The sequence below is a fragment of the Macrobrachium rosenbergii genome, chromosome 48, assembly GCF_040412425.1.
Source record: "Macrobrachium rosenbergii isolate ZJJX-2024 chromosome 48, ASM4041242v1, whole genome shotgun sequence".
NCBI lineage: Eukaryota > Metazoa > Arthropoda > Malacostraca > Decapoda > Palaemonidae > Macrobrachium > Macrobrachium rosenbergii.
The window spans coordinates 34,998,268-35,012,411 of record NC_089788.1 but is presented as its reverse complement, the minus strand read 5'-3'; the positions used below and the strand labels follow the sequence as shown (position 1 = coordinate 35,012,411).

The window sequence follows — 14,144 nt, the reverse complement described above, 5'->3', positions numbered from 1 at the left end:
ACCTCTATGGCCAGGAGAGCAAAGAAAGGTAAATGGAGTGTGAACAGGAGTGGGGAGAGCACTCCCGGTCACCTCTAGGTCCAGGTGGGGTGCCAACCGATAAGGTCAGACACTCAACACCGAGGGACAAATCAATCAATACAGAGGGAGGGGATGTAGGCTACAGCACAAAATAAGGATAAAGTGCTCTCAAGCCTTGGTAAGTTAACAAACCTTGAAAACGAACCAAGGGGAGAGAGAGCAAAGGGATTGGGTAAAAGGGGAAGAAAGGGTTTCTCGATACAATAAATTACAGTTGGTAAGCAACCCAAAGAAGGATTGAACTAGGATAGGCTACGCAGGTAAACCCTCGCTATTCCAGCTTAACCTATCAGGAACATTAGCCTAAGTGAAAAGCCATTCTAGGGAGAGGGTGGGCGTAGGCTGTATACCCAAGCCAAAACCAAACAAAGGGAAGCACCAGACATAAAATTCATACGTACAGATCGAGATCGCCCCCCCTTAACGTTTTTTCCCCGAAGGGAAAAAAAAGCTATAGCCTATCCCTAGGCTAACCTAACTGAGGCGATGCAAAGGAAGGAAGCCTAGGAGAGGGATAAAGGCTAACTAACCAACCCAAAATAAATGTATAATATAACAGAAAATTACTAAAAGGTACATGTAGGAGGATAGGCAGGCCCAACACGACATGAACGTGAAGGGAAATGGCTGACCTCCAGTTATATGAAAGTATCCAAAATAATCAACAAAATTCAAAAGCATCCGAGCACAAGGCCAGAGAATAATCTTAAATGTACCAATGAAAATCATGTTCCCATAAGCTTAGAGAAGTGAGAGTCTAAAGTAAGGCATAAAGCCATAATAATAAGCGAATAGGCCCGAGGGGGAACCACGTAGCCTAAACAGCAAGACCGCACTTGACTAGCAAGGGAACACAAAATTTACTAAATTGCAAAAACAAAGCAAAAAACCGTAACAGTACCAATGAAAATAAGATTCCCAGAAGCTAAGAGAAGTGAGGGATAAAATTAAGGCATAATAAAGCCATGATAATAAGCGAATAGGCCCGAGGGGGAAGCTCGTAGCCTAAACGCCAAACTTCACTTCTCGTAGTAAATGAGCACAGAACAAACATAAAAATAATCAAACCCACTTAAATAGGAATCACAAATTGGGAATACATCCCAAACAAGAAAAATTACAAATAAATTACACAAAACAAACATGCCGACCCAAGACCAAGAGAGGTCAGGAGACGCCGTGAGAGGAGATCGAGGCGGGCGTTATAAATTCCTTTAATTATTAAACTATTATTAAAGGAAAATAAGGAGCCTCAATCGCCTAAAAAACAACAAAACACTGGTACTCAAGTTGTTGAAGAAGAACCTTGTGAGGATGCCATAATAGGATGCCAAAATAGCGCAACAAAGGCACAAAATAAGGAGCACAACGAAATTACCTGTGAACGAAATTGCATGCTAAAATGGAATACGGCTAGAATTGCCTTGTGTACAGTCCGCGAGTAGTGCATGGGCTTGTATTGGCACCTCTCTGGTTGGGACTTCTGACATTGGGAATCTTTATAGGGCAGGGTCCCGTGATTGTGACAATCTCACCCTTTACCATACACGACTCCATTTCTTGGAGCTCGCTCTGGGGGTAGTAACCCCAGCTTTACATTTAGCTTTTCTCTGGTATCTAGCAACGGAATTACCTAGAAATAAGTGCTGAATGGACTTTTTCACCGGGTGACACGGGACCCTGATCTAGAAAAGAAAATTTAATATGGAACAGTTGGAATTTCCTCTGTTGAACAGCAATAAATCTGCCCCTGGAGGTGACAGTATTTGTTTTGAAATGATCTGCCATTTAGAACCTTTGGCAAAGGTATATTTAATAGAGTTTTATAACCACTTATGGCTTCGAAATTTATTTCCTGATGAATGGCGTAAAGCTATAATTATTCCTATCCCCTAACCTGGAAAAGATCCCAGTAATGTAAACAAGAAAAGATCCCAGTAATGTAAACAATTACAGACCAATTTCTTTAACAAGTTGTTTATGCAAATTACTAGAAAAAATTATAAATGCTCGACTAACATGGCACATTCGAGAAAATAAATTTTTGACTTCCACTCAATTTGGGTCACAATGCAACAGATCTACACTGGATTCTCTGTCTAACTTGCAGGACCACATATCAAGAGGATTTCAATGAAAACAAATTACTATAGCAGTCTTTTTTGACACTGAAAAGGCATATGATACTACATGGAGATATGCAATATTAAAAACATTACATAACAACAGCATCCATGGACATTTACCTAGGTTTATCGAAAACTTTTTGACAAATCGCACTTTTCAAGTGAGAATTGATGATGTATTGTCAAGTACATTTCCACTTGAAAATGATGTTCCACAAGGAGGTGTCCTTAGTGGCACACTGTTTACTTTAGCAATAAATGATATCAGTAACAATCTACCTATTGGAATTAAAAGTAGCTTGTGTATGGGTGATTTTGCCATGTATTATTCAGCATCTTGCATAAAACATGCAGAGCGAATCATTAATAAAACTATAATAAAAATAGATGAATGGGCCTCATCTGTAGGCTTCAAATTTTCTATACAAAAGACTCAAGCAGTAATGTTTTATAAAAATGAAAAGTGGAAAAAAGGTTAAGAAAAATATTTTAAGAATCGGAAATCATTCCATACCAATTGGCCAAACAGCAAAATTTTTGGGATTAGTATTTGATTCTCACTTGAACTGGAAAGCCCACATAACATACATGAAATCAAAATGTAAAAGAGGATTAAACGTAATTAAAAAACTATCGAACATTACTTGGGGAGTCGATAAACATACCCTTACTGTACCCTGTAAAGCAACAGTGCTGTCAATCATTGATTATGGAAGTGAAATACAGTACAGTATATGGCTTGGCATCAGACGCAACGCTGAAAACATTAGACCCAGATTATAATGAAGGCCTTAGAATATGTTCAGGAGCTTTTCGATCATCACTAACATCTTTACAAGTTGAATGTGGTGAACTACCTCTCTCTCTCCATAGAGAGCTAGTAACAATGAAGAGTGCTCTGAGAATTCAGACAAATGATTCTCCAAGCAAAAATTTATTTGAATTAAGAGATGTGTTTATAAACAATCATCCACCTCCTTTTCCAATTAGAGCTAGAAGATTATTTGAGTTGCTAAATATCAATATACAATTACCTTTAATATTGAAATTGCCTCCTCCATGGACAGTGAATAAAATGAGAATTTGTACATGCTTAAAATATTTATAAAAAATATTTGTTCATATACCCCAGAACACTGTAGACAACATAGAGTAGAACATATAATCCGAAAAGGTCCACATTATGCAATATACACCAACAGATCTAAATCACAATACGGAGTTGGATATGCTGCGGTATCCCCAGACAAAATGTATCAGTTCTCTCTGCCAGACAATGCCTCAGTATTTACAGCTGAGTTATGTGCAATAGCATTAGCCATAAAGATAATTAGAGATGCCTCATGTAATAATTTTGTGATTTATAGCGACTCCAGAAGCGCTATAGAAGCCATTCAAAACTATAATAAAAGAAATAATATTGTACAGCAAATTAAGTTTTCACTCTATAGATTGTATAGTAATGGAAAAATATTGAAATATGTTGGATTCCTGCCCATTTAGGGATTAAAGGAAATGAAGAGGCTGATAAAGCAGCCAAAGAAGCAGTTCACATGACAAGAGCAAATGTAGATATCCCTATTAGTGACTATGTAAGATATATAAAAACAATCATTGTAAGTAAATAGCAAAATATATGGAATGAAGAACCTGAAAATAATAAATTAAAACAGATAAAATCCAGTGTTGGAAAAAGGGGTTCTTCATACCAGAGAGAAAGACACACACAAGTAATTCTGATGTATCTTTGAATAGGCCATACTTGTTTGACACGTGGACACTTAATGAACAGTCCATGTGACCCTCCTCCCACATGTCCAGATTGCTAAGTGTTGATAACTATGAAACGTGTAATGTGTGAATGTCCAAAATATAACCTGCAGCAATTATCAAATTTTGGAAACGGATCAGTGAAGGAAATTTTACCAGAATCTGTTACATTTTCAGTAATACCAATCTTAATGTTCAGTGAGGAGCTGTAATTTAATTGATAAAATATAAAAAGTAAATAATAGAAATATGAAAATCCTGAGGGATCTAATGAATTTTAAAACAACTAAATTTTAGAATTTTAATAAATTTATATTAAATTTTAACATACCTTTTTAGTGAGTATACAGGCAGTCCCCGGTTAGTGGCGGGGTTCCGTTTCTGATGGTGTGACAACAACCGAAAATCGCCGCTAACCGAAAATCGGCGATAATAGCATTGATCCCCGGTTAGCGCCGCCGATAACCGGTGATCAGCGCCGCCGATAAGAGGCGATCAGCGCCGATAACCGGTTATCAGCGACGAAAATCTGGTTATCGTCGTCGCTAGACAAGCGCCGTAAAACCGGATCGCCAGTAACTGAGGCTGCCGATAACCAGGGACTGCCTGTATATGGAAACTTGAGTATGTATGAATTTATTGTGTGAGAGTGTTCCAGAATATCTGTAGGATCATCATCGTCATCAAACAATTTTGAAGACCAGATTCTGTTACAAGCATTTGTTATTGTTGTTTTATCAACATTATTCCATGCATTGGCAACTGTGCAAATGGCATCCTTTACACTGTAATCCTTCGAGAAGTTTTGGACACCTGTGCCCCTGTTAATTGTATCAGGCATGTAGGTCATAAATTGATCTTTATATTTTGTCTTTAGGGAGCATAGAATGCTTTGGTCACAGGGCTGTAAAATAGATGTTACATTGGGAGGTAAGAAAATGACAAAAACATTATTTTTCCTGAGAAGTTTGGCAGGGGGATGTGCAGAGCAGTTGTCTAAGAACAAATAAATTTTAGTTTTCTTCCATTCCAGCCTGTCTGCAATGAGCTTGTGCTGTTGGTACAAAATGATTATTGAACCAGTGAGGAAAGATTTCTTGAGTTACCCATGCTTTTTTGTTTGCATAATAATACACAGATAAACTACGCACACCTTTGAGACATCTTGGACGTTGGATTTTCCCATTCACTGCCAACTTTACCATCTGTGTGCCTGCTGCATGAGCACAAGCAAGAATAGTTAACCTATCCTTAGCATCCTTAAATCCTGTTGGTGCTATCTCATCTGCTGTCATTAATGTTTTTCTAGGAACATAACACCAGAACAAAGCTGTTTCATCAGCATTGTAAATTTGTTCAGGAGTAAGGTTTTCGTCAGCTACTATCTTGGCAAATTCTTCAATGAAATTCTCAGCTGCTTCATAATCAGCAGAAGCTTTTTTACCAAAGATTTTCAGATATTTTTTGCCATGGCACTTTTTAAATTTCTCTAGCCAGCCTTCTGAATAATGATGCTTGCCTTCAATGTTTAGTTCTTCATGATACATTTTAGCTTGCTTCATGACCATTGTACTGTTCAGTGGCACACGCTCCCTTATTTGTTGTCGAATCCATTCAATCAGCATGCGATCAAGATCTTAATTTTTTGCCCTATGCAGGTTTTTCCAATTTTTCATTAAATTATGGTCATCACTTTCACTATAAAACTTCAGCAACTTGTTTTTTTTTTGTTTCTTTAAATCATGTGCGGTGGTAGTGCCGCACCATATTCTTCCGTCAAATGCCATACAGACACATCACAATCAAATTTCTGCAAGAACTCCAATTTCTGCATTATTGATAATGAAAAACGCTTCTTCTTCTTTTTCTCAATATTACCAGTAGGGATATCTGCGGTTCTTTTCGACATTTTCAAAATCTAAAATAAAAAAAAAACAAGAAAAGTAGGGATGTAGAGCAAATGCCCATTCACTCACTCTGAGGGCCAAGTTACTATTGTTTCACTGCTAGCACTGCTGAGCTATTTATAACAGCTGATTGGCAGTGCTGGCTGAGTAGGCCTACCCAAAAAGATTAGGCATTTCACTGTGTGGGATTTTTCATACTGCTATATTGAAGTTAAAATCAAATAAGAAATAATTATATAAAGCAAAGTATTGAGTAATTATTGCCTAATTATACAAAGCAAATTATTGGGTAATTATTGCCATCAGCAGTCAAATAATAACAATCTGGCAGTGTTCAAACTCAGCATACGTCTATAAATAGAACAGAATTAGAAGGCTGTCATTGGCTAACAGCTTTCCATGGCAACCAGCCTGTCAGTCAGGTTTTAGATGTTTTATCTCTGAGAAAGAACGTTTACCTCGTGAAGCTGACAGTATGTGACGTAAGTGCATGTTTTGAATACAGTACGTAGTTTGTAATAGTGTAAGTGTTTAATGATTACATGAAAATAGAATGAATTCCTTCTCATTACTTTGATTGCAAAATTGTTGGTTCAGTGATTCTTCAGCAACAAAATAATTTTTTTTTTCTTTTTGCATCAAGATATTTACTAATGCTGCTTGACTAACCTTCAAAACAAAATTCATCTCTTTAATCTCTTGAGGAATGTTAACCCTTAAATGCCGAGCCTCTATTTACAAAAGTGTCAGCCATATGCCGGCGGCGTTCGGGAGTTAGCGCCGAAGCTGAAAAAAAGTTTTTTTAAAAAAATCACAGCACGCTTAGTTTTTAAGATAAGAGTTCATTTGTGGCTCCTTTTTTTGTCATTGCCTGAAGTTTAGTGTGCAACCACCAGAAATGAAAAAAAATATCATTATCATATATAAATATTGAAATATATGACAGCGCAAGAAAAAAATTTCATATATAACTATACAAATCGCGCTGTGAGCAAAACAGTTAAAGCTAATGAGTTATTTTTTTTTCTTTGTATTGTACACTAAATTGCGATGATTTTGGTATATAACAAATTGTAAAACGAACAAAGCAACACAGAGAAAATATTATCACAAAATGATGCACGAATTCGTAACTCGTGGACATAAAAAAAAGTTTTTTTTTAAAAATTCACCATAAATCGAAATATTGTGCTAGAGACTTACCGTTTGTTGCAAAATGAAGGTAATTGATTGAATATTACTAGACTGTAAGTGTTTTAGCTTACAATTGCAGTTTTTGACCATTTCGGTTGAGTTAATGTTGAGCGAAGGTCGAATTTTTTTATTTATCGTGATTTATATGAAAATATTTCGAAACTGATAAAAGCTACAACCATGAGTTATTTATTGTTGTATTCTACATGAAATTTCGCAAATTTTTATATATAAAAGTTTATGTAACGACTAATATAAAACGGTGCAAACATTACGACAAAGTGATGAAAGAATTTCTGAGATGTTCGGCCGAGTTACCGTGCGGACATAAGGAAAAAGTTTTTTCAAAAATTCACCATAAATCAAAATATTGTGCTAGAGACTTCCAATTTGTTGCAAAATGAAGGTAAATGATTGAATATTACTAGAATGTAAGAGTTTTAGCCTACAATTACGTTTTTCTACCATTTCGGTCGAGTCAAAGTTGACCGAAGGTTGAAATTTCGGCACCTATCGTGATTTATATGAAAATATTTCCCAACTGATAAAAGCTACAACCATTGGTTGTTTTTTGTTGTATTTTACATGAAATTGCGCACATTTTCATATATAAAACTTTATGTAACGGCTAATATAAAACGGTGCAAAAATTACAACAAAATGACAAAAGAATTTCTGAAATTTTTGGCTGAGTTACCGCGCGGACGTAGGGAAAAAGTTTTTTCAAAAATTCACCATAAATCGAATATTGTGGTAGAGACTTCCAATTTGTTGCAAAATGAAGGTAAATGATTGAATATTACAAGAATGTAAGAGTTTTAGCTTACAATTGCGTTTTTCGACCATTTCAGTCGAGTCAAAGTTGACCGAAGGTTGAAATTTTTTGTAGTCGATGTATGGTACGTCCACTCATCACCCGACAGACAATTTTAGTCGACTTACAATACGTCCAGTCGGCGTTTAAGGGTTAATAATTTTTTGTTTACCTGCAGGCACACCCTTTATAGTCCACCAAAGATGTATTACCTGTACTATACATTTTTAAAACATTATGAACACACACACACATTGTGTGCATGTGCTAATACCTATTGGTTAAAGAGAGAGTGAGTTCATCTCTTTAATCTCACGAGGAATGTTAATCCATTTCTGTTTACCTGCTAGTGCACCCTTCATAGTCCACGTGACTGGCAACAACAAAATTTATGTTGTTTTTTGTCTTCCAAAGATATATTACCTCAACTACACACTTTTAAAACGCAGTATGTGCTTATGTGCTAATACCCATTGGTTAAAGAGACTCAAATTAGCAGTATCTTTTCCTGAGAGAGAGAGAGAGAGAGTGAGATTGTTTAGGACTCTAAGGCTTGGCAGATGTACAGTTATTTTGTTATCTTGTTATTTTTTTGTAATTTTGGGATTTTCTAAGGTCAATTCTTGGGATTTAGTAAGAAAAATAATTTGAGTAGCAGCATATACCCAAATGACTCGGGTGAACTGGTGGCATGCCAAACCACCAACCTTATGAATTGATGCACTACTCTCCACAAAAGGTTTTTGGTTTTTAGAATTTCGGATAAAGGATTGTGTACCTGTAGTGCAGTCTGGAAAATGATTTTATAGAAACTGCAAGGGCATCTGGAAAATGATTTTATAGAAACTGCAAGGGCGTTGGAAGAGGTGAGAACCATCCATTATGCAATGACTGTATTGTCTTCTTGACTGTGATCTAAGATATAGGTTCCTCTCTTGGGGGTGTGACTGAGATGGACATTTTTATTCATGCTACGATTCTCAGGGAGTATTGTAATATAGAACAGTTATATAGCTTTGTTAGGGAGGTGGGCCTCCTCAACGAAATTTAGATTATACTTTATATGTATGCAGTATGTGTGATTGTATGTATGGTATGCTATATGTGTTTACAGATATGATTATATTATATTTTTAGGTATTTCCTATATGAAACTTCTTTCAAACTATGCTTTTTTAGTTTATTATTAAGTTTCATTGTGGTATGAGTGACCTACATGACGTGACACCAGTTTGAGTAACCGTAGATCAGTCATTTGAATAAATATGTCTATTAAATGTAACAGATAATGTCATAGGAGATGCTGGAAATTGTAAAGTTTGAATGGAATAAGGGATTTTCTGTGGCCAATTATGTAGAACTAGTGAAGAAGAAATGGAGGAGGAGTACTGTGTTGTGATGGGAGGCTTGACCTTGGAAGATATATAACATTAGTAAGTAATCTGTTTTGCTAGATTGTACAACTGGTACTGAGAGGTAGTAAGTTAATGGCAACAATTTGAATAAGAATGGTTTCCAACTAGTGCAGACATTGGCACCCAGAAAGAAAAGGAAGGTATTTTAAATATGTGTTGTTAACAAATGTTGACATTTTTACCTGTAGAATATTTAGAGGGTTGTATTACAAAAGAGTAACTAACAAATGCATTTGGTGTTCAGGGAAAGAAGTGGTGGGCAGTAACCAAAAGAAAGGGCCAGAGGAAAAGGAAAAGAGAAGAGATGTGGCCATGAAAGTGTACAGGAAAGAAAGATGGGAGGGAACTCATCAGACATCTAGTCTTGTGAATGGGAAATCTAACGTAAAAATTCTAAATGGTGATGGATTAAGGCTATCCATTATTTTAATTGAAAGTAAAATTGCATAAGAATTATGTATTGTTCCATGTTGCTTTTTTTTTGTTAATAAACTTTGGCTAGATTGTTTAATATAGTAATAGTGATAATGTGTGGTCTTAATTGATTTCTGTTCATACAGGACGCAGTTGGGCAGCTGGTAGCAGTGAAGGATTGTTAATTTATTCCCTTGATAATGACTTGCTGTTTGATCCATTTTATTTGGATGTCTCCAGTACTCCAGCAGCAGTTAAACAGAAACTCAAAGAGAAAGAATATACTGCAGGTAAAAAACTTATTCTTGCTTGTTATTGTTATTGACCAAATATGGAATTGTGAATGTCTTAGGATGATTTTATTAGCAAAGAAAAAGTGTGAGAAGCAAAGAGCGTTATTACTAAAGCTTACATGTTTCCTAGGTCATATTAGTTGAAATCTTTATATATTGAACATTTGCCAACACCTGCACTGCATGTACTTCTCCATGGTCGGTCATAAAAGAACCATGAAACAAAGAGAGATATACTGCATTATTCTGTCTTGCCAAATAATATTTATGATTAGGCTCTTGTCCTTGCTTGGCTAGCATCCTTTCATTCCCTTAACAACTTTTTTTTTTTAAATTATCTTTCATTCATTGGATTAGGTTTTCCCCATCCAGTTGTCAAACATCTTTAAAACTGTTTGGCTCCAGTTTTTACCTTTTATGTTCTATGAATTCCTTCAATCCAGCCCTCTTCAAGTCTAGAAATATAACTTATGGTCTTTTTAAACAGCTTTATGAAAACTAGGGGTATGGCTGTACTGCATAAAGTTTTCAGTTTAAAGTGTGATGGTTGTTGTTTATAAGCATACTGAATGTTTACAGTTATGTGGTACTGACAAGGTTAGGTGGGGAAGGTGGTGCCATTGAACACCCTTAGATCGTTTTACTCGCCATTAGCCAGATTGTGCCATTATCCAATGGGCCCTTGGCTCTATTAATCCAGAAGATTGGAGGATTTTTATATGTATATATATATACATACACATATTATATATATATATATATATATATATATATATATATATATATATATATATATATATATATATATATATATATATATATATATATATATATATATATATATATATATATATATATATATATATATATATATATATATATATATATATATATATATATATATATATATATATATATATATATATATATATATATATATATATATATATATATATATATATATATATATATATATATATATATATATATATATATATATATATATATATATATATATATATATATATATATATATATATATATATATATATATATATATATATATATATATATATATATATATACACACACATATATATACATATATATACACACAGGCAGTCCCCAGTTTACGATGGGTCTAGCTTACAACGTTACGAGGTTATGACACTTTTCAAATATATTCATCAGAAATTATTTCCCGGTTTACGATGCATGTTCTGGGGTTACGACGCATCATACGCCGGTCCGACGGAAGAAATATGGCTCAAAACGGCAGAATAATAAAAATTTGGATTTTTTTTTATTGAAAAACTCGATAAAAATGCAGTTTACATCATTTTCAATAACCCCAAAGCATTAAAAGTAAGGTTTTCTTAGGATTTTTGATGATTTTCGACAATTTTTCTGTACACAACAATTTTCGGTTTACTGGCACGGCGGAAAAACAGAACCCCGTTTTAAACCAGGGACTGCCTGTATATATATACAGTATATATACATATACAATTATATATATACATATATATATATATATATATATATATATATATATATATATATATATATATATATATATATACATATATATATATATATATATATATATATATATATATACATATATATATACATATATATATATATATATATATATATATATATATATACATATATATATATATATACATATATATATACATATATATATATATATACATATATATATATATATATATATATATATATATATATATATATATATATATATATATATATATATATATATATATATATATATATATATATATATATATATATATATATATATATATATATATATATATATATATATAGGCAGTCCCGGTTTCATTCCGATACGACGTTCGAGGTTACGACGCTTTTCAAATATATTCATCAGAAATTATTTCTGGCTTACGGCGCATGTTCGGGGTTCGGCGGCGTATATGTGATCCGACGGAAGAAATATGGCCCCAAAATGGCAGAATAATCATAATTTGAAGGTTTTTTTGATGTAAAACTCAATAATAATGCAGTTTACATCGTTTTCAATGCACCAGAGCATTAAAAGTAAGGTTTTCTTATGATTTTGACGATTTTCGACGATGTTCCGATTCACGACGATTTTCGGGTTATATAAGAACGGAACCCCGTAAACCGGGGACATACCTGTATATATATATATATATATATATATGACTTTTTATCACATCACTGTGGTTCATATACAATCAGAAAGCTACAAACGTCCTTTAATATCCAATTCGCTCTACCTCGGAAAAAATATATTTTCATATATGTTACCGAAGGGGAATTTTAGTTGATAATAAATACGCCGTCCATGGGCTCGAACCAACGAAGGACAGGAACTCAGGACTACAGGGACGCATTAACCCAGTCGGCCAAATATATATATATATATATATATATATATATATATATATATATATATATATATATATATATATATATATATATATATATATATATATATATACAGTACTTACAAAACTTTAGTCCGCCTCACTCAACTCAAAACATGTCAACATAACTAAACTACAAATAGGCTAATGACAACACAATTCTAAGTCTAAATTACCTTTATTAGTATTCACTAATATTTAGTAGGACAACCCTTACGTTTAATCACCTCCTTCAGTCGTTTTGGTACAGACAAGGCCAAATTATGAAGCATTTCCTTCGGTATGTTGTTCCAAGATGCGCGGTTTCTGCCTCCAGCTTTGGAACAGACGACACATCTTTGTCTTGTAGATCCCTCTTTCGATCTCCCATAAGTTTTCTATTGGGCTAATGTCAGGGCTATTACCAGGCCAATCATTGATGAAGGGAACTTCGCAATCCTGAAGCCACTGAGTGACAGATTTAGCCATGTGAGCCCTGGCGCCATCCTGCTGAAAACATGTGGCACCCGTATCCTCGAATGCATCAGGCAAAATGTCACGCATCAACTCCAAATAATTATACTGGTTAACTTTTTTTCATTCTTTTTAAAGACATGAAGCTTGGCTACACCATGACCAGTAAAAGCTCCCCAAACCATGAGAGAATCAGGGTGTTTGACAGTCCCTTCGAGGTACCTAGGGTCAAGAGGGTCGCTTCGGACCTCAAAAACATTACGACCTCTATTACAAGTGACCGTAAAGTCGATTCATCTGACCAAAGCAGGCTTAGCCATTGAGACTCATCCCAAACACTGTACTTCCGAGCAAATTTGACTCTTTTATCCCTCTGTAACTTGGTCAAAATTGGCTTCTTCCGTGGGACGGTGGCTTGTGTATCCAAGTTCATTGATACGGCGATTGACGGTCCGAACTGAAACATCACCAAGCAGTTGTGGGTTGGATTCCTTCAATTTCCTTGATGTCATGCGTGGATTAACCTCTAATTGACGCTTTAAAATAGTCATACTTGATTAGAAGTCTTCTTAGGCCTCCCAGAGCGTTTTACTTGCGCGACGGTATATCGCCCCTTCCACCTTGGTGAAACTTGGCAACCAGCGTCTAACAGATCGCCGCTCACACCCACCTGAGCGGCGATTTCCTTCGTTTAAGACCTGATTCCTTTAATGCACATATCTGTGCTATGATTTGTTCATTCAGATCCTTAAATTTCCCCACAGTAAGGTCACAGGGTCCCAGGATGTGACCGGGGTAAACAAAACTTCGACGGGGCGTGGAGCAAAAATTCACGTTGGCACCTAGATCGCCAGCCAAAACCTTACTTGTCTGCTTTCTTTTTAGCGAGCCATAAGCCCCTCCCCCTTAGCTACTCTCAGTAAGCGGCCTAATGATTTGACAGAATTTTTCTTGCACTTTTGGTTCCATCAAATTTGGCCATATATTTAGGCCACTCAACCCGTGGCAGGACTAAAGTTTTGTTTTAGTACTGTATATATATATATATATATATATATATATATATATATATATATATATATATATATATATATATATATATATATATATATATATATATATATATATATATATATATATATATATATATATATATATATATATATATATATATATATATATATATATATATATATACAGTATATATGTATGTATATATATGTATATATATAT

The 14,144-nt window shown here is 34.5% G+C and overlaps 1 protein-coding gene across 1 annotated transcript in view; it reads left to right on the top strand.

Annotated features, from left to right (window-relative positions):
- LOC136831338 (periodic tryptophan protein 2 homolog) overlaps positions 1-14,144 on the top strand; it is a 283,085-nt gene that overhangs the window by 217,880 nt on the left and 51,061 nt on the right. The window contains exon 16 of the mRNA XM_067091632.1: positions 9,868-10,011. Within this exon, the coding sequence (XP_066947733.1) occupies positions 9,868-10,011 (144 nt within the window). The remainder of the gene's footprint in view (positions 1-9,867; positions 10,012-14,144) is intronic.